This window comes from Equus caballus, chromosome 21 (genome assembly GCF_041296265.1).
Source record: "Equus caballus isolate H_3958 breed thoroughbred chromosome 21, TB-T2T, whole genome shotgun sequence".
Taxonomy (NCBI): Eukaryota; Metazoa; Chordata; class Mammalia; order Perissodactyla; family Equidae; genus Equus; species Equus caballus.
This window is the reverse complement of record NC_091704.1, coordinates 23295490-23317191: the sequence shown is the minus strand read 5'-3', so window position 1 is coordinate 23317191 and position 21702 is coordinate 23295490. Positions and strand designations below refer to the sequence as shown.

General features: G+C 39.4%; 2 protein-coding genes across 2 annotated transcripts in view; one reads left to right on the top strand and one right to left on the bottom strand.

Moving 5' to 3' along the window:
* The window catches only part of SREK1IP1 (SREK1 interacting protein 1), a 121712-nt gene that overhangs the window by 43614 nt on the left and 56396 nt on the right, over nucleotides 1-21702 (bottom strand). The window lies entirely within an intron of this gene.
* Nucleotides 3779-21655, top strand: SHISAL2B (shisa like 2B). The gene is made up of 3 exons (XM_023625614.2): nucleotides 3779-4446; nucleotides 8545-8702; nucleotides 21459-21655. The coding sequence occupies exons 1-3, from the start codon at nucleotides 4256-4258 to the stop codon at nucleotides 21593-21595; spliced, it is 486 nt and encodes a 161-aa protein (XP_023481382.1). The 5' UTR covers nucleotides 3779-4255; the 3' UTR covers nucleotides 21596-21655.

The window sequence follows — 21702 nt, the reverse complement described above, 5'->3', positions numbered from 1 at the left end:
GAATGTGATCATATTTGGAGATAGAGTCTTTAGAGACGTAACTAAGTTAAATGAGGTCATTAGGGTGGGACCTAATCCAATATGACTGGTGCCCTTATAAGAGGACAAAATTTGGACACAGACACATTCAGAGGAAAGACAGTGTAAAGACAGCCATCTATAAGTTAAGAAGAGAGGTCTGGAACGGTACTCGGAGGAAACCAACCCTCCTGACATCTTGGTCTCAGACTTCTAACCTCCACAACTGTGAGAAAATAAATCTCTGTTGTTTAAGTTTCCCAGTCTATGGTATTGTGTCATAGTGGCCCTAGCAAACTAATCCACTATATATAATGCCTTTACTGTAATATAAAGAAGAAATGAATGGAATGTAACTTACAATAAAATCTGTATTTCCACGTCTAAAGGCTCAGGCACAACTATACCAAAAGACATAAGATTTACACCAATACTGTGCATGCACTAGCTATCAATCACTATGGAGTAACAGTACAAACACAGGCTGGCATAGACCGTGTGCAGTATTGGCAACTCAAATATAGCCTCGAGCAAGATTACCATTGGTACATGATTTTCTGAAAGAGTGAAAAACTCTTGGTAAAGTTCCAAACAAAACAAAGAACAATCTTCCTTCAATTTACATGGTAGTTACATTCCTGGGAAATTCAAGAGACCCGTTGTACCTGTTTTTTTACCACAGGAACAGGTGCCAGGTGCAGATAATTATAAATACGTTTTTCATTTACATGAACGTCCTGTGGAACATTTGAAAGGCACAGACAGTCCTTCATTTTTCTGTATGTGTTAAAGGATGTCAGCATGTCTAGCATCCCTGGCCCACAAGCCTCAATGCCATAGGGTACTCAGTCATCACGACAACTAAAAATGTCCCCTTATTTCCAAAATAGGAGTACTACTTTTGTTGAGAACCAGTGAGACATAAGAAAATAAAAGATATAATTTTTTTTCTAAAGATTGGCACCTGAGCTAACAACTGTTGCCAATCTTTTTTTTTTCTGCTTTTTATACTCCCCAGATCCCCCGAGTATATAGTTGTATATTTTAGTTGTGGGTCCTTCTAGTTGTGGCATGTGGGACACCGCCTCACCATGGCCTGATGAGCAGTGCCATGTCCGCGCCCAGGATCCGAACCGGCGAAACCCCGGGCCTCTGAAGCGGAGCGCGCGAACTTAACCACTCTGCCATGGGGCTGGCCCCCTAAAAGATATAATTTATGTCTACCTTTTGCTGTGGGGCGAGCCCCCTCCCCATTCCCTGCTGAACTCCTCCTGCCTGGAGGCAGAGAGCTAGGGACTGGGTCACACGGGGCCACACAGCAGGCAAGTCAAGCAAATGATGGGCATCTTCCGAACTGGTATTGCTGAAAGTCAGTCTTAACACTGCCCTTAAGCCTCATGTGTTAAAAGGCTCCTTTGTTTGCTTGAACTTCAGTGGTCTCAAGGTGCTCCAAGCTTGGTAGAGCCCAGCAGCTGTGAGCATGCCTTTCTCTGTGTATGTTTTTGTGTGTATTTGAGGGTAGGAAAGAGCTAAGGTGCTGCCATGATTGCTGAGGCAGTAATGGGCCAGAGCACAGCCCCAGAGAATCATCCTGACAAATCTTGCTGTTTATTTCTCTGCCCCTGTTCCTGGACTATGGAACATTCATTGTTTGAGAAAATCACATGAACCAACAATGTTCCCCTAGAAAGCTATGATTTCTAACAATAAGTGGGTCCTCAGTGCTGCACCCGATCCTGTTGCTCCACTCTGCTGTCACCCAGGCACGTTCCCCACAGTGCTTACTCTCAGCCTTTTCCATTCTCTTCAAGCACTCCAGTTCCACCTTGTTGTTTCATGCTCCATGCAAGACTTTTGTATATTTTTTGAGAAGACCAATATCGTTGTCCAGAAGAACTACCCTCCTCCTCATCTCAAATTCTCTTCTCCTCTTGCACAACAGGAAGAAAAGTCTACTTGTGCTGCCTGTTTCTTCCTCTTCCAAGGGAACATGCTCCATTGACTAAAGAGCTTCAGTTTTTCCCTTTCAACTGCATTCTCCCCTCAGCTTTGCCTGACGATGTGCTGTATGAGTTAGCACCCTTTTGCTGCAAGTAGCAGAATCCAACTTGAAAGCACTTCAGCCAGCAAAGGAGATTTGACTCTAAGGAATGAGGGATGGCTCAAAAAACCCAATGATAGGAGTGCCATGGGTCTCAGGAAAGGACTTGAATAAGAATTGCAGAGCTATCAGTGCTCTTTCCACCCTCCTTTGCAGCTCCTCTCTGCTTCATTTTTCTCTTTCCTGTACGCTAGCTTCTTGTGGCTTCCTGTCCACATGGCAGACTCTCGATTCCAGGAAAGGGAACGTAAGTAGCTTAGCTTAGATCAAGTACAATTTCCTGGCAAAGTCCAGCTAAAATGGCTTAACAGGGACTAGATTTACCCTCTTGCCTGGAAAAACTAAACACACAAAGTCTAGAAACAATGGGTTTCATACGCGGATATCAGGTAGTAAAGGACAGGGATCCTGGAGAGAGGGGAAACAGATGAGGTGAGCCTTATGATTGCCCCAGATTGCTGCCTGGACAGAGTTTCCAGACTAGGGAGGAGGAACCCAGGTAGAGCCAAGTGGTCTCCCTGAGTTGAGAAGAGAGCTGGAAGTCCAGGGAAGTCCTGGTGGCTAGAGGTAGCAGGACAGAGTACCAGAAAGAAGAGAGCCGGAGAGAGAGGGAGATAGAGAGAGAGAGACAGATCAATCTGGATCTCCAGAGGATCTCCTTGACTCTTCAGCGGGGTACTGATCAATACATGCCTGTAAGGAAAGTACTGGACGTCAGGAAAAGAGCCACCTAAAAGGAGCAGAGGGTACATTCCTTGGAGTTCTCATAAGGCCTGGAACAATTTGTCTCCACCAGTCAGGATGGTAAGCCTTGTAATTTACAAGGTACCCAGAAGAGGACTCAGGAGGGTATCACCTCAGTAGAGGGGAAAAATTTAATCCTCAGGTCTGCTCTGGTCCTGCCTAACACGCTTAAAAGCAAACCTGAAATAATCCAACTCTTTCTAAGTAACTTAAGTGCATTCCAGAATAAACCTCAAGAATATTTATGGGAATACAAAAATACCCAACACCCAACACGGTAAAATTCACGATTCTGGCATCCAATCAACCCTCTGGTCAAGGGAAGGACGCAGAAAATGAAGAGGAAGGAACAATGTTCTAACCATCTCAGAAATTCTATGAACGTTTCCGTCGCCTCCTCTCCCATCTTAAGGCTATTATTATTCTCTTCTTTACACATTGAAGTCTTGTTTGACTTATTACAACAAGCATCCATTACTATTGTTATTTTGAAAGACTTTATAAACAAATGAATCACGAAAATGGAAATACCAACCAGAAAGGGGACAAGAGAAGTTTCTGCACACCTTAAAACTGATGAAGGTCTTTCTCCCTGCTTCCTTTGCCTCCTTCCCTTTCTGCCTGTCTCTCCAGAGAGTCCTCGCTTTCCTTACCTGAATCTCTTGCCTTTCCTTCCCTTTCCAGGTTGTTTTAACTGAACACAAGAGGGCATGACTAGTTTTTGGAGAAAATTTTGTTTCTTGTCTTTGATTTTTAAATAGGCAGATTTAAATGTTTCACGCGTACTTCTCAAAGAAGGGGTTACTTCTCAACACCCCCTCACTGGTGGTTCAGCGCCTTTTGTCCTGCCCACTACCCCACTCCTTGGTTCAACGTCCCGCGGTGGGTAAAGTCTTGCCCAGCTCGGCTCTCTTTGCCTGGAACCCACCTGCCCTGTCCCTGAGTAAGGAGAACTGCAACTTCGCCAGCATCTGTCCAGACGGCGAACACGTCCTAGCCTGCACTTTTCCTTCAGGTGAAATCTCTTTCTGGAGTGGGGACAGCTACGATCCCCAGGCTGTTGATGAAGAGAGGGAAAGTGGAGGGGTGTCAGGAGAGCGTGAAGAAAGCCGACGGACGGAGAAGGAGAAGAAGAACAGGGCAGGAGACCGGCAGATAAAGGAATCACTCAGTAGCGAGAGAGAGAAAAGCGCGAGTAAAGCAACCAGACCATGCGCACGGGCTGAGGAGAGAGAGCGCAGAGGCGGCGCGAAGCCTAAACGCCTGGGCAGTCAGACCCCAGATCAGAAGAGGCGACCCGGGCGGAGGGGTCCGCGGGAGCTGGCGGGGCGGGACCTGTGAGGTCCGAGGGCAGATCCAGGGCTCGCGCGCCCCTGCCCGCAGCGGCCCGCGATGAGCGAGGCGAGCCGGGTGTGCTCCGGCTACTACAGCCTCAACCACAGCTTCGTGGAGCCCTTCCAGTGCCCCCGGCGCGGCGAGGGGGCCGCCCTCCTCTACTGCTGCGGCTTCGCCGACCTTAAATACTGCTGCAGCGAGCCGGGCAGCTACTTCCCCTACAAGCACAGCTACATGTGGAGCCTCAGGTGGGCAGGGCAGGGGGCTGGCGAGCCGGGGTCTAGGGAAGCGACGAGCAGTGTCACGCCGGGAGGAGGGAGGTCGCCGGAGTTCCCGCGAGCCGCTCAGGTCGGGTCTCTCCCGAAGGACACGGAGCCTCCGAGGGCGGGTGAAGGCCCTGCGGAGAAACCTCCCCAGGCTCGGAGCTCCTCAGGGAGCCAGGACTCGCGTGGTGCCGACCCCGTCCGGCGAGGGTTGAGCTGTGGTCGCCAGAGGCGTGAATCCGCCCGGGGACCCAAGGCGAGGCGCGCGCGGGAGGAGCGCAGGTTCTGCGCCTAGGGCGCACCCAGGCTGGCCCGGCTCAGTTCCCCGCCCGCCCCGCGGGAACAGACTGCTCTTTGCTCTCGCCAGGGCCCAGTCCCAGGCAGGTAGCTCTGCTAGCAGAAAGAGAAGACACACAGATAAGTTAAGGAGGAGGTTTTAATTGTCTTTTTGATTCGTTTGGGAATTTGGTGTATTTGAATAGAAAGGGGCTCCTTTGGGACTCATTTTAAGGCATAACCAAGGATTAGATTATTTTAAATCTCATTGGGCGTGAGAAGGAAGTGGCTGTATCTTTAAAATATCAAAAAAGGGTGTGCGTGTGGGTGTGTGTGTTTGTACGTGTGTGTGTGCGCGCGCGATTGCGCTTTATAATTTGCCTTTTTCAGGTGATCTGACACTGACCTCGAACCGAATTGGAGACCCATAGACAGATAGAGTTTTAGATGCTATGATTACACACCGTAGAACCTTTCTAGGACACCCTCTTTCTCCACACCTGAACCATTTGACCATTACTGGGAAGTGAAGAGACCTTCTAAGGTGGAGTCTTTCTTGACTCTTTTTCCTATGATGGGAATTTTACTTATTCCAACTAGTTATTTATGTAGATAGTTTCTTTATGAAGTGCTTTTTCCTCCCTTTCTACTCCGAAGGATTGCAAATTTTGAACATGATTCTTTCCTTTTGCCTGGAGAATGAATGGGGTACCACAATTACAAAACCTCCCACCCCACCTTAATTTGTTTCTTACAAACTAATTATCGTATGTCTGGATAAGAGAGAGAGGGAGAAATAGAGAGACTCTGCTGGTAAGAGGAAGAGTATTATTTATCCCAATTTCCTAGCATGATCCAGAATTTGGCACACATGCCAAGTCTACAGCAAATGACTTTAAATATTGCTTCTTGAATCAGTAAAATATTTTTTAATGTATTGCAAGCTTCAAAAAAAAATCTCAAAAGGAGTGCCCTTTTAAAATTAAACCAGCAAAGTTGTGTTGTGCCAAAGTGGGCCATAACCTCAGAAAATTATGACAGCTTATCCTTATTATTCAGGGAAGCAATCTGTACTGCACTGGTGTCTTATCTGGCCTTTTGGAAAATAATATAATAACCCAGCTCCGAGTCTTTGGAGGTGTTAATAATGGTGGCAGTGCCTCCAACAGAGACTGGAAACTCTTAAGTCAGACTCGATTGGAAAAGTGCCTGGGATTCTCGGATCCCTAAACGGTTCTGAAATGACAAGCAGCAGAGGATACAAAACTTTCCTAAGGTTTATGAGGGCACAAAGGAATGAACAGCTTGCTGGGGTCTTCATTCAGCACTGACGAAATGGACAGTGCAGCTTAGTTCCTGGAAACGTAGAAATCATTTCAACTGATAGCCTCAGCTGGCAGTGTTAGACCTGGGCTTCTTGTTAGCTGTTGAGCTCTGAGAACACAATGAGGAGGTAACATTTAGAGCTTCATTTCGCTCGTGTTCTTTGCTCTCCACCCCTAATTTAAAATAGTCCAATTGCAAAAATATTCCAGAAGTCACTGGATTTGTTCTGAGATCCTGCAGCTGCTGGAGAAAGACACAAGCATAGCTACTACCAGGTAAGTGAAGTTGCCGAGTGGAAGAATTGCTGCATTAACGTGACGGCAGCTTCAGACCCTCTCTCAGGGACTGAAAAGCATACTGCCATACGGTGCCCTGAGGAACTTGATTCTTCCTCTTCTGTGTCTGGATCACTCTCTTCTTTTCTTCTCTTACAAATCCCTAACCTCTTAGGGTTTCCTTCGTTAACCTTCTTCAGGACCTAGGAAAATAATGCTTGTTGCACAGGGTTATGCATGAGTTCAATAAGTATTTGTTGAAATGAATATTTTAGGAGATTCCTAGAGCTCCATCTTTATCTAGAGTTTTGTATGCATAAAGCGTTTCAGTAAAGTGGAACTGTGTCATTGAAACAGTTTGCCAAGATTATGAAGAAATTTTAACAGAAAGCAGAAATGGCATGCTTTGTTTTTCCTTCAAACCATGTGACCTGGTTTTTAAATTGTATACATTAAAAGCCCATAATATGTATGTTGAATTTAGTTGACAATTTTACTTTTAAATTGACTAAATTACTTTTTCACTTCGAAGATTTTTTTAATAACTTGGTTTTTGTTTCAGGAATTTTTCCAGATGTCTGGCCTTCTAGCTGCCTTGTGCAGCACATAATATTAAGTGGATTATGTTCCCATGTGTCTTCCTTTAGTCCTAACCCTCCCTGACACGTATGATCTACGAAAGTCAGCTTTAGTGCAAACAAGCATGAAAGAGGAGTTGCCAGAACCCTTGGAAGAGAGTGCACCACGTGAAGGCAAACTCTAATCTAAATATCTAACTAAATACAGACTCGAGCCACAACATTACCCAGTCCTCACTCATGCAGACGGCTGGGGGATCTGGGCTGACATTAATAAACCAAGCACAACAATCTCTGGAAGTCTGGCTCCATGTCTGTGGCTCAGGAGGCAGTCTCTAAAATGAAGGAGCACTTTATCTCCTCAAGTCAAGGATAAGTGGGACGTGCTTAGCCCCTCACTTTTAATTCTCTTCTCCTTCCTCCCAAGGCAGTGACACACCTAGCATCCTTAGTCAGTTTCTCCCTTGGCTCCCTTTTGGTACATGTCAAACTTGTCAGGGCCCTTGTCTCTGGGAAATAACAGAAGCCTAGAGGCAAGCCAAGAAGATAATGAAGAAAAAGATCATTACTTTTCAATGATCACTTCAATGATCATTACTTTTGAATGATGATTACTTTTTAATTACTGCAAGTGGATCAATAACCAGTCAATTATGATTTGCTTCTATTTATGGAGCATTTACTACAAGCTAAGTACTCTATTAAGCACTGTAATAAGTGTGCACAGCACTAAGGGAAAGTCAACGGAAGTATCTGCTCTCAATCAGCTTAAAATCTCTATATATTTACACACCCACACATACATATGGTTCATGAAAGTAAAGTACATATGTTTGTTTGTATGTTAGTCTTTCAAGATAATTTTTTTCTAATCTTCCATTCCCTTTAAAACTATTAAGTTCAGAGGTTTATGAAAACTATGTTTTCAAACCTCAGCTGATTAGCCTTACAGGTAACTGTATCAGACGAAATTATTACAAATTTAGTGCAGAGCAAATATCAGATATTCACTTTATCTTTAGAGAAAAGTACAAGGGTTTCTTCCTTAATGCTAGCAGCCATTGGTGTTATGCTCTTTTAGAAAGGAAAAACTCAGACTGAACATGAACTTTATATAAATTTCATAAACATTGCCTTCCTTTAATTAAACCTTCTTCTCCTCTGTTGTAATAGTTGTGGTTTTGTATGTTAGTAAACGATGTCTCCAATACATGTCTCCAAAGGAAAATTCTACATTCTGTTAAACGTTTGTTTCACTACTTTTGCAGAGGTAAATATTTTTCTGCTCATCTTCTATTGGTGAACGTGACCTTTCCTCCTAAAATATGTTAATAATAGAGGCTTATGTGATTGCGATGTTCTTGAACTATCCCTAAGGGATCCTGTGACCTTTGACCTGTGATATGAAATCACATGGTATTTTATACGAATATTAACATATAAATGTATAGAGAAAATATGATAAGAATTTGATGTTAGGTAGAAAAAGATGAGCTGTACGTTTCAATCATATACTGTAGATACTGAAATGTAATTTAGTTATGAATGACTGAAGCAAGAATTAACAATGTTTAAACCTTCTCTTTGGTTTATGTGCAAACAATCACTGTTTCTTCTGTTTTCCTCAGCATTGGTGCCCTGATCGGATTGGGAATTGCTGCCCTTGTTTTACTGGCCTTTGTCATCAGCGTCTGTGTCCTTTGCTATTTATTTCTGTATACAAAGCCTCAAAGATTAGACACTGGCCTTAAGCTTCAAAACCTAGAGACTTCTTCCACTCCAGAAGGTAATCAGTATCCATTATTTGTAGCCAATTACCTGTATTTTATTCAAAAGAATAACCTGTACCTGGGTAACAGATCATACTGTTAACAATGAATGCTTTCTAAAAATTCAATTTATTATGTGTCTTTGTAAAAATTCATGTTAAATTAGGCCTTTGTGATGAAATGCCTTACAGAAATTGAGCCCAAGAAAAAATAGCAGCAGGATATAAATGTTCTCATGAAAAATAATACATCGATCTAATAAATCAACTTTAATATATATGTCACTTTCACTTATAAAGGTTTATCCTCTTGCAATTTTTAAATTTTGTTTTCGATGGAGTCAAAGAAGTCAAATAAACAGAGGAACAAAATACCTGATAATTAATTCTTAGTGCTGCATTGTTCGAGATTGGTTAGTCAATGGTCATTAAGCATTTACCTGTGTGCCTATGGTGTGCAGGATTCGAAGGAGTATAGGATAATTTAGAGGGATATAAAAGAAATAGAAAAATAAATAGAAGACAGTCTCTGTTCCTGAACAGATTACAAACTAGTTAAGGTATAGTGGTGTGTGTGTGTGTGTGTGCATGTGTATTGTGACTATAAAGTTGAAATGTTTCTGTACAGTTTGTGGAAGTGGATCTTATTGTTATCTCAATTATAAAGTGCTACACAAATGCCAATTGTTATCATCATGAAACTCAATCATAAAGAATTGTTAAAATTTTTGTGAATGTCTATTAGTGTATTTTAAAAGTAATAATAATGAGTTTTATTTTGAGACATATATTTAGAATATATTTTAATAAAAATTTAGAATATAAATTTAGAACAAGATACAGTGCTCACTAACTTCCATTTAAAAGGAAAATGAGGGGCCAGCCCAGTGGCACAGTGGTTAAGGTCATGCATTCCCTTCAGTGGCCTGAGGTTCACAGGTTCAGATCCCGTGGACCTAGGACCTAGCACTGCTCGGTCAAGCCACGCTCTGGCAGCGTCCCACATAAAATAGAGGAAGATTGGCACAGATGTGAGCTCAGCAACAATCTTCCTCAAGCAAAAAGAAGAAGATTGGCAACAGATGTTTGCTCAGGGCCAATCTTCCTCACACATACACAAATAAAAGAAAGAAAATGAAAAACTTTAAAAGAAAATTAGAAAATTCTCTGTCCATATGCTCTATTTTCTTCCTATTTCTTCTGTCTATGTTCCTCCCTGGTTACTCTATCTACATTTCTAATTTCCCTCCAACATTTCATACCCCCTTCCTGCCTTATTTTTCTCCTAAGCATTTACCACTAATATACTCTATATTTTACTTATCTATTGTCTAGCTTTTCTCCACTCTAACTAGATAAGCTCCAGGAAAGTAGGAATTTCCTTCCTGTTTGCTCACTACTTTATCCTTAGTGCCTAGAACACTTCACAACTGTTTGTTGAATGAATTGAATGGAGTAGCCCTGCATCTCTATTGTAGGTGATCAAAGGAGTGTTGTTTACTGTCACCATGAGAGTCATCACACATCCACTGAGTGGCTCCTCTGTACAATGCACTGTGCTAAATAAAAATTTGTTATATTTCCTGATTGATTCCAGGGGCTGCTCCAAAAGGTTATTTCACATTGACTCTGAGAACCTGGCAACAGAATTCATTGGCTTGTTCATTCAAGTCTTGTAGTCTTAATGCTGTTTAGCCAAGGACATCCAACAATGCAGCTCCTATGGAGTTAGAGGAAGCCGCTTCCTTGTAATGCAATGTCCCCACTCCGCCCCTCTCAAAAACATGGCGCTCGTCAAGTCAGTAAATTAATTTGCTACGCCTTTCCTGAGTGCTTGCTATTGGCAAGGTAGGATTTTATATGATTGCTGCCTCACTGCTGCTTTCAAATCAGGTGATTTTGGTCCCTTGGATTGATTTTAACCAAATCAGACATAGTGGAGAGCCCCCCCAAAAATAGGTAATCCAACTGTCATGAGAATAGGAAGGGAAAATGGTTTATATTTGAAAGCAACCCTTTGAAGTGATAATTAAAAAACATTGCCATACTGGTTGTTAAATATGCATGCTCCATTCCAATGATCTCCCACCTAGGAATAGATGCCAGTGTTCTAGCTATTGAGAAGACAAGTCTGTATTTCGTTTAAGGAATAACTTAAAGGTTAGGGACATAACAAAATATTTGCGTAATAATCAAGCAAGTAAAAGTTGCCTCAGAGGAAAATTGGTATCACCAGTTACCACTCCTTTCTTTCAAAACCATCTGTTTGTAAGAGTCAACCGCCCGTCCTTTTAGATTAATTTTTATACTTGAGACTGTTCTCATCACAGGCGATTTGAATGGCCTAAAGGGAAACGTGTTTTTGTATATGTATTAAAACTGACTTTAGGGACTGGACTCTTTTTGTTTCTGTAAATAACAGTAAGTCTAATCCTAGACTATTTTGCCAAGATTTTTCCTTCATGTATCTTTATTCTATTGGGTTGCATTCTTTTTAATGTATACAATTTAAGGCTTTATACATGTTGAATTGATCTTGAAAAAAACCAAGTCTCTGGCAGTGACCGTGGAGTTTAATTGGCTGCTTCCTGGGCTCACTTTGTTCAGAGGTCCTATTGTCAAGCAATTGATTGGCCTTTAAATTGTGTCCCCTAATCATTTTCTTCTTTTTTAACTTTTGTGTTTTGAGTTATGCATGTTTTAAATGCCAATGTTTAAAAGAATCCTATGGCTTGTAAATTGTACTGTATAGGATGTACTGTTCTGAGCAGAAAATGGCTGTGTGAAGGGCATCTTTCTGAGCAGACACTCACTCCTGAGAGTGAGGGCTCGTTTCATAAAATGGGGAAGAATTAATGGCTAATAGAGGAGCACATACAGGGTTGAATGCTTTAGATCTCTGCTTCTCAAACGTTTCCATTGGAGAATCCTTAAAGGTAGGTAAGAAAGGAATTTGTGTCTCTGAAATTCCAAGGCCTAGAGTGGAAAGGTCTGCTTTAAGCCCTATGAGCTTTCACTTATTAGTAGTTGCCCACTTTGTTTTCAAAATTTATGGGAATTTTCAATTTGACTGCATAATATAATGGCAAGTTTTACTCTGATAATAACATCTTTTCCTTCCTATTTCTGAGGACAATTGATGCTCCAGGAAGATAAAGCATGTTCATCCTGTCGTTTTGAGTATCTGTTGACACCCTGGGGTTGTGGAGAGAGGTGGAAGATCGAGGAGAGGGCTTCTTGGAAGTGGAGTTTGTGACCAAAGTGAAGAGGGCAGGTAGTAGAGCTGCTTGGCACAAATGAAATAATCATAACAGACAACTCCAAGCTTGTATTTGCTGGTCTCTTTTGTAAATGCAGGGGATATAAATGGGAAGAAAGATAAGCCAATCAGCAGTAAGGTACAGTTGTCTCGAGAGAAACGTAAATTATGTACGGAACACTGAGCAAGAAGGCAAATTTGAAGATCATATGATCATTTATTCTGCCTGTGAGCAAAACAGGACTTGGACTGGCTGAGAACGGTCTGCCATATTTCTTCTTCTTAGAAGACATTCTCACTTCCCCAGAAAGAAAACCTTTCTTTCAATTCACTTTCATTGTAGAAAAATTAGAAAATACACAGAAACAAACAAACAAATAACGTCATCCATGATCTCACCACACAGAGATAACAGATATTAATACCATGGTGAATATCCTTCACGGATTTTTTTCTGTGCATCTATAGATACATGTATATAACAAAATCGGGGGGAAATGAGTCTTAACATGCTCACTGAACATATTGACATATTTGTTTGCCAATAAATAAATACCTTTGCCATCATTTTTAATGGTTCCATTTTATTACCTTGATGGAGGACTATTTTTTATTCTTTTATTTTGATATAATTTCACACTTCCAGAAAAGTTGCAAGAAAAGTATGGAGAAGGTTTATGCTTTTTCCCAGATTTACTAATTGTTAATATTTTATCTCGTTTTCTTCATCATTGACTTTCTTTCGATGTGTATTTTCTGAATCGTTTGAAAATAATTTGAAGATATCATGCCTTTTAACCATAAATATTTTAGTATGTATTTCCTAAGAACAAGAATTTTTTTCTTACATAATTATAGTACATTTATCAAAGTCAGGAAATGTAACATTGATACAGTAATATTATCTAATCTGCAGTTCATATTCAAATTTTGCCAATATTCTTACTAGGTATTTTTTTCCTATCTAGGATCTAGTCCAGAATTACATCTTGTAATTAGTTGTCATACTTCTTTAGTCTCTTTTAATTCTCATTTTTTGTCTTTCATGATCTTGACATTTTTGAAGAGTAAAAAAAAAAAGAGTACAGCATCCCTCAATTTAAATTTGTCTGATGTTTTCTCATGATTGGAGAGAGATTGTGCATTTTGACAGGGATACTATGGAGGTGATATTCTCAGGGCATCATATCAGGAAGCATGTGATATTGAGCTGTCGCATTATTGCTAACACTAAGTTGGATTCTTTGGTTGAGGTTGTGTTTGCTGGATTAATATATTGTAAAGTCACTATTTTTCCCTTTGTCATTCATTACTAAGTAATTTGTGGGGAGGTACTTTGAGATTGTGAAAAAATCCTGTTTCTCCTCAAACTTTCACCCATTCATTGATGGCTCTTGACTGAATTTTTTCATCCAAAATTTCAAAATAATTTTAGAATTATTATTATTATACTTGTAAAATGGTGGTTTTCTAACCGTATGAGTCCTTCTACATTTATTAGTTGTTATTCTGCTACAAGGAAGAGCTTTTCTTTCTCTCCTATTTATTTACCTATTCATTTATGTATGTACTTATTTATATCAGTATGGACTCAGATTATTTATTCTAAAATATTTTATTATGATCATTGTTTATTCTGATCCTTAAATTGTCTCATATTTGGCCTGTGGGAGCCCCTTTAAATTGAGTCCTGTGTCCATCATTTTTTGAGCACTTTTTTGCTTTTTGTTACAGGATGTTCCAGGGCATCCCGTACTTTCCTTGTTCCAGCCCTGGAATCTGCCGTTTCTCTAAGAAGCCTGGTTCATTTTAGTTGAGAATGGTGTTTAAAACCAAAATCTGAGTATACCATATTTTATTAAATTATTGACTTTGAGCTAGCTTCCATTTCTTCTATTACACATGTACATTGAACATCTTAGTATTTTCTTAGTATATATCTCTGGGAGTGGAATTGCTGAGCAAATGGGCGTATATTAAAGGCTTTGAATACAAGTTGGTAACTACCCTCCAGAAAAGCACTATTTCACGGGTATTATTATTTCAAAAGCTATATATTTTACTAATTTCATTAAGAGAAGTAATATAGTGTTTTATTTTAAATTCATCTAATTAGGAGCGAGAGTGGACATTTTAATGTTTATTTGTCATTATTTCTTTTGTTGCATATTGTTGCTCCTATCTTAGACACATTTTTCTATGGGAGTATTCATTTTTCATTGCTTTATAAAAACTTTGCATCCAGTAACTAAACGCTTTTTCACATGTTGCAAATGTTTTTCATAGTTGTTTCCTTTTTAATTTTGTATGTGTCGATTTTTCAAGTGTAGAAGTTTCTCCTTTTGTGATTTCTCTTTAGTTTCATTCTTAGAAATTTCTTACCTCACTATAACATGTATTCACCTATATTTTCTTCCACATTTTTTCATTGTTTTTATATTTAAATCTTTAACAATCCTGGAATTTTAATTTGGTGTAAAGCGTGAGGTAGGGATTTGCCTTTATTTTTATTTTGCAAATAATGAGCCAGTTGCCCAAATATTTATTCGATAAACCATCTTTCTCTTGCCAATTTAAAATGTCACCTTTGTCATAAACTAAATTCTTATCTATACTGAGATCTGTCTTTACACTTTCTGTTCTGTAAAATTTTTCAGTCTGCATATTCTTAAGCTAGTAATATACCTTAAAAATTACTGTAGGTATATAATTTATTTCAATATCTGATTAGGCAAGACTTTCTCTTCCCTCCCATTATGCTTTTTTTTCAACGTTTCTTGGCTACGCTTTTAATATTCAGGTTTCCAAATAAACTCTTGAGTCACATTGTCAAATTTTTAAAAATCAAGTGGTATTTTGGTGGGTTTTGTACTAAATATATAGATAACTTTGGGAGCTATTTTTCTTAGTAGCCTTAATACCACTCCAACAAAACTCTGTTCAAAAGTCTTATTAACTAGAAAAAAAAGTCTTATTAATTAGGCTGCCAAATTTTTTTGTAGCACCATTCTTTGTTTCAGAAAGGCTTTATGAACTCACTGAGATCTTAGCAGAAGATGGGATCATTTGAATTCAATGGCAGAACAGGCCATTTTTGCCTCCTAAAGGGACCTTTCTACTTAAAATAACATTTTTGTTCCTGGAATGTAGAAAATCGCATTTCACAGCAGAGCTACGGCTACATTTAGCATTTCTGAGTCCTCCTCAGGACCCATGGTTAGGCAATCCTAGCTGATGTTGGAACCAATAAGCAAAATAGAAACCAGTATCTCATTAAAATTCATTTAAAGGATTTTGGTGGCTGGCCCTGTGGCGTAGCAGTTAAGTTCATGTGCTCCATTCTGGCGGCCCAGGGTTTGCAGGTTCAGATCCTGGGCACGGACCTATGAACCACTTATCAGGGCATGCTGTGGCAGGCATCCCACGTATAAAATGGAGGGAGGTGGGCACAGATGTTAGCTCAAGGCCAATCTTCCTCAGCAAAAGGAAAAGGGTTGGCTGCAGATGATGGCTCAGGGCTAATCTTCCTCAAAACAAAAACAAAAACAAAACAAACAAAAAATTCATTTAAAGGATTTAAAATATCAGCTGAATTCCTTTGTGAGTTATGTTAGTCATCAGTGGTTGGAAGAATTTAACAATGCAGAAAAGGAAAAGAAAAAAGGCCAATTGTGGAAAAAATTGGGTAGAAGAAACATTTCTGGATAGAACTGCCTTCACTTACTGATGGATGGGCAAAGCAAAAGGGCTAGTCTAGGATGTTAACCTTCACAATGAATTTTTTACTGTATTTACATAAGATACTTATATATCCTTTAGAGGAAGGCAGGACATTGAAGAAGGGGGCAGTCAATAGATTGGTAGGTTACTAGGCAAGTTTTGCTCATTTCACCATTTACCTCAGATCCAGTCTTGTGCATTATATTAAATTTGAAGGGAAAACATCGTCTTGCAAATAAAAAACACTTTTGGGTGCAAATTTAAGACTGCTATTTCCATTAGAAGGAACTGTGGGATGAGTGGGATTTGTAAATTTTCTACTAAAAAAGTGAGCCAAATGATTAGTAATTAGAAGCTGCTGTAGGACTGCAGAATGGTAACACAGAAGCTAGGAGGATACAGGCAGATAAAGGCAGAAAAGCTTAATTACAGTTCTGCCAGATAGCCAGGAGATGAAGACCTGCAGAAGGCCCCAGCATTCGCTTGATATTTTGAAATGGCAGGCAAGAGCAGAGTCCATAGAAGAGTTCCAGGATAAATGGACCCCTGAGGGCTGGTTCTGAAAGTGAATGCAAAACTTAACTGTTAGCAGAAAAAATATATTGGTCTAGTTTGTGATGAAGATGGATGGAAAGATTTTGTTTGATGAATTTGTTTGATGAATTGGATTTAAATTTTGACATAGGCCAAAGCTTTAGTGTAAATGCCAGTCTGAGAGGTATAGGATTAAAGGAAGGTTGAGATTTACATAAGATGACCAGAACAGAAAAAAGAATGAAAATGGGATGCGAGCAGCAGAAAGAGCAATTAATGTCAACCCAGGAAACAACAGTGATGCTGGATCTTTGCAATTTGCACTCAGGTAAAGAAAAGGAGGAATTAAATAAGAAAAACTTTTAGGTGTAACAAATCCCTTGGGAGTTAGTAGAATTACAGATTTCTTATTTAAAATGGAACCCATATTGTAACCTTGTGATAGAAAGGCCGCTGGTTTTATCCCTATTTCGTTGGTTAAGAAATGAACTTCTATTTATTAAAGCAAAACTAGGAAAAGCTGAGATTGCTTAGACTTTTGCTTCTTTCTCTTTTAAAATCATTCCAAAGGGATGCAGTTAGCTGGACTCTGTTGTCATGATAGCCCACTCATCGAAATTGTTTTCCCATATGTCCAATTACTCTAACTTACCAGAGGGATATACACTGAAAACTCCTTTGGATTTTTATAAGCTGCAGGAAGAGAGTGAACACCACGGGTGTTAATTTGCTAATCAAAGCTCCTGCTCCAAATGATGTCAGTAGGGTGTTTATTTATAACAAATCTTTTCTTGTTTGTGTAGCAAATTGGTCTTGTTGAGGGAACTGCCTTGCTCTATCAAGCCAATCTAAGAAATTATCTTTGGCTGCACCTACACTGGTTAGAAGGATCCAGTGGCCAAGGGAATAAGGGTCAGGCCTGGAGAATGGGGTCTTCATGAGTCCTTGATGAAGAAAAATCTATAATACTGGAACGTATTTTGCAAGCCTTTAAGTCTCAGAGGGCAGTGGACCGGTTAAAGATTTTCAGTTGTGGCCAGAAAAATAAATAATGGAAACTAGAGCTGTCAGAATGGAGATGACTTAGAGAGAAACTCAAGCTAAGTTAGAAAATAACTTCCTGAGTTTATTCCCCATAAAAAAAGACAAAAACAAAAACTGTATGTGACAAGGTAGATAAAAACACCTTGAAAATCTGATTAAAATATTACAAATTTAAGTTTGTAAAAAGCTTAGGAAACATGAAGGACTTGAACTAACCAACATTACAGTTTTCAGACTTCCAGGAAATGAAATATTAAAATTTTAGATGTTTAAAGAAAGGCTTATGTAAGATACAAATGCCACCCAGATAGTATGAAACTAATTTACATCTTATATCCTTGATCTTTTACCTTTACCTGCTATAATAAAATGAAAAATAAACCTACAAACATTTTGTTTTTTAAATGTTACATGAGGAAAATAGTTTTAAGGGCCCCCATATGGAATATATTCCATTGCTTAAGTAATTAGTAGTTAAATTTGAACCTACTATTTTTTTTAAAGTCTACTTTGTAAATAACAGTCAAGAACTTGTCAGTTCATCGAATTTTCACGCCAGCTTTCTCTGCTACATGTATCTTAAACAGCCATGCTGGCTGATTGGGCAAAGGGCTACTTGCCAGGCTAGAAAATGTTGTGCCTACAACAAATTAACTTTTGAAAATCAAATTATATGGCTGAAACATTATGATTGGATGTTTAGAAGTAGAACATTATTTTACCATCAAAAAAGTTCATAAGAAATGTAATGAAATAAAGCCATATATTGTACCTCTCTAGGCCCTACATTTTAAACTTGCAATAATTTTAATATTAGCCCAGAGAACTATACCACACGTGTTTCAGTCCTGTGGGCAGGATCTGGGCTGTAGTGGGACTGCTTTCTTCAAAACTTGTAAATAATATTGCCCTTTGGGTGTCGAACTATGAAATCAACCCACAGTGGGAGATGTCCTGATTGGCCCTAGAAAGCAGTTTATATAACTACTTATAAATGGGCAAAGCCAGGCAGTATGAACACAATCAAAGGTGAGGCTTAGGCTTATCTAAAGAAAAACAAAATAAAAAATGCATATCAAGAAGACAGTCTAGATGGCAAAAAATAGAGGAAGTAGCTACTTATAATAATGGAATCTCTTGGCGAATGGGTCTCCCTTCCCCTTAGGGAGGTTCAGAGCAGACATTTCTAAAACCCGAAGGACAAGTAATAGTTATTCAAGTAAAAGTGATTGGAAAGTAAGGGCACCAAGTAGCTGGAATAGTGTGTGCAAAGGCTTGGGGCAGAGAGAGGCAGCAGGGCATGCTGGGGAACCTGTCCGTATTTCTGTTTGTCTGAAACACCAGGTATAAGGAGGGGAGGCGGGCAGGCTGAGCTGGGAGAGGGAAGCAGGGCCAGGTCCTCAGCCTAACCAAGAAGTTCAGAGTTGAGCCTAAAGGATTTTAAGCAGAGAGAAGCTGATAGTAAGCCGAAAGTACTATTATTGTATTGCTGATAATTTTGCATCCTTTCAAACTTAACATGGTATTCTGAGAACTTTCCATGTAATAAAAATTTACTGGAAATCACCTTTTGATGATACTTCACGCATGATAATTTAGCAATTCCCCGAGTATTAGAAATTTAAGGCACTTACATTTTTTGGTATTGAAAATAACCACCGAACATCTTTCTATATAAATTTTAGATCTCATCTCTGTTGGTTTCCTTGGGAACTTTATGTTAAAATCGCATTACAGGTAGGAACGCTTCAGACTTAAAAAAAAAAAAATGTCCATCATGTCACACCCTTGGCTAAGAAAGATTACTTTTTTCCTGTGCCTAAGTGAGTCAGGAAGAATGGCTTATTACCTTTTGAATTTACATTTCTTTCTTCCTAGTAAGACTGAAGATCTTTTCATGTTTATTAGCCATATCTTTTGTCCAGTTTTTTCACCCACTGAGAGGTGTTAATGTTTTATATATTGATAGGTAAGACTTTGTTATATATTAGACATGAATCATTGGTTCTAAACTTTTCTTCCCAGGTGGCTTCCAATCTTGTCTTTTACCAGCTACAATTTCAAAGTTTTTATTATGTCAAACTTTTAATCTTATGCTTTAATTCATTATTTCACTCAACAAATATTTATTGAACACTACCTATGTACAAGGCATTTTTTTCTAGACACATCATCAATGAATAAAATAGTAAAAGATCTCTGGCATGCAGTGCTTACATTTTAGTGACAGGAGATACACAATAAATGATAAACATAATAAATAGGTAAATTATAGTATATTAGAAAATAAATACTATGGGGAAAAATGGAGAGCAAAAGGGATCGTGGATGGGGGGGAGACGTAGTTGCAATTTTAAACTCAGTTGAATTGAAAAGGTGACTTTTGAGCAAAGACTTTGAAATGAGAGAGTTACTGTGCAGATAATCTGGGAGAAGAACATACCAGACAGTGGATAGCCAGTGCAAAGGCCCTGTGGCTGGAATGTGCCTGAAATGTTTGATCAAAGAGGTTGGAGTGAATGAGGGGGTGAATAGAAAAAGATGAAGTCAAGGAGATTAATGATGTGTGTATATGAGATCACATAGGCCATTATAAAGATTTCAGTGACAGGGAGGGTTATGAGCAGAGGATGTGATTTGACTTATGTTGTAAAGGATCACTCTGAGTGTTGTGCTAAGAATAGAATCAGTGGTAGCAGTAAAGGTGATGAGAAGTGAGTGGATTGATTCTGGATGTATTCTACAAGTGTAGTCAACAGGATTTCAGATGGATTGCATGTGGGGTGTGAGAGAAAAGAATCAAGGACGACTGCAACGGGGAGAAAAAGACTGTAAGTGGAATGGGCTTTTTTTTTTTTTTTTTTTCTGGGAATGATCCAAATTTCAGTTTTGGACTAAGCTGGAGATGTCTACTAGATGTCCAAGTGGAGATGTCAAGTAGAAGGTTGAATCTGGAGTTCAGGAGAGGTCTGGGTTAGAAGTATACATCTGGGAGTCATCAGCATAGAGAAGGTATTAAAACCTGAGAGATTAATGAGATTAAGTAGGGAGTGACACAGAGACAGGAACCAAGGGCTGAGCCCTGAGGCACTCCTAGGTCTACGGGGCCTGGGAGAAGAAGAGGGACCAACAGGAGAGGCTGAGGAGCAACGGCAACACAGGAAAGAGTGGCATCCTGGAAGCCGAAAAAGAAAATGCTGTTGACAGGTCAAATAAGATGTGGATTGTGACCTGGCCTGTGGATTGGCAACAGGAGGTCATTAGTGACGTCTGTGATTTCTTTCACTGCTTTACATATTTATATATTATGTAAATAGATTTAAATTGGTATATATTGGTGAACTATATGATACATTCATTATTTTCACAATTACTTTTCCAACACCATTTGGTGAAGAATAATCTATTTCTTTGCTACAAGCTTGTTAGTTGAACTTCTGATGAGCAAAGGTCCACATTCCTCTACCCTTGTGCATTTTGGACTCATTTACATAGAATGAGTGAATGAGATTACGGCACAAATGTGTTCTTTTAAAACATTACATCTAGGGCCACCGTGTGGCCGAGTGGTTAAGTTTGCATGCTCCACTTCCGTGGCCCAGGGTTTCGCTGGTTCGGATCCTGTGCGTGGACCTAGCACTGCTCGTCAAGCCATGCTAAGGCAGCGTCCCACACATAACTAGAAGGACCTACAAGTAGAATATACAACTATGTACTGAGGGGCTTTGGGGAGAAAAAGAAGAAAAAAAAACATTGGCAGATGTTAGCTTAGGGCCAATCGTTAAAAAAAAAAAAAATTACATCTAAATTCCTTATGATGGTAAAGCCTTAAGGAGTGCTGCAAATTATTATGATTTGCTTTAGTATAGTTTTGTTCACTTTATGCACAGGGACAGTCACACTTTTATTTAGCAACCAAGAAACTGTTACCTTCTTATCAAATGTGTAGTTTCCTCCATGGAAGCATGGAGAAAGAAAGATAAGCAGGGACATGAAATCCTTACTTCTGTTACTCAATATTTCCCTTATTTGACTTTCAGGAGGAAATGCTCAAAAACAGGTTTGAAATGATTCGATTCTCACTCATCAACATAGTGTTATCAGGACATAATATTTTCAATATTGCTACGACATTTATTTTTTAAGCACAAATTTTAAGAAGTCCAATTTCGTCCTAATTCCAAATAATTATTTCATTTTGTTTTGCGTGTTTTCAGGCAACTCAAATAGGAGAACCAAAGCCCCCAATTCCACGGCAGCATCGAATTCAACACATGAAACATCGTATGAAGCTGATGATACAATTCAAGACAAAACAGTGGACACATCACAAATAAACACTGTGTCTTATTAAAAACCCTGTGTTGGAAAAGCCCGGGAGAGAAGGAGCAATAAAAATAAAGTGTGCATTTCAAATACAGTTCTTAATAATTCTTTTCAAAAATTCGCCACTCACGAAGC

Bases quoted from the DNA above. Each gene is read 5' to 3' on its own strand.
- SHISAL2B (XM_023625614.2), top strand. From the start codon at position 4,256: ATGAGCGAGGCGAGCCGGGTGTGCTCCGGCTACTACAGCCTCAACCAC. The intron at 4,447-8,544 runs GTGGGCAGGGCA...TGTTTTCCTCAG, and splicing joins AGCTACATGTGGAGCCTCAG to CATTGGTGCCCTGATCGGAT. The intron at 8,703-21,458 runs GTAATCAGTATC...GCGTGTTTTCAG, and splicing joins GACTTCTTCCACTCCAGAAG to GCAACTCAAATAGGAGAACC.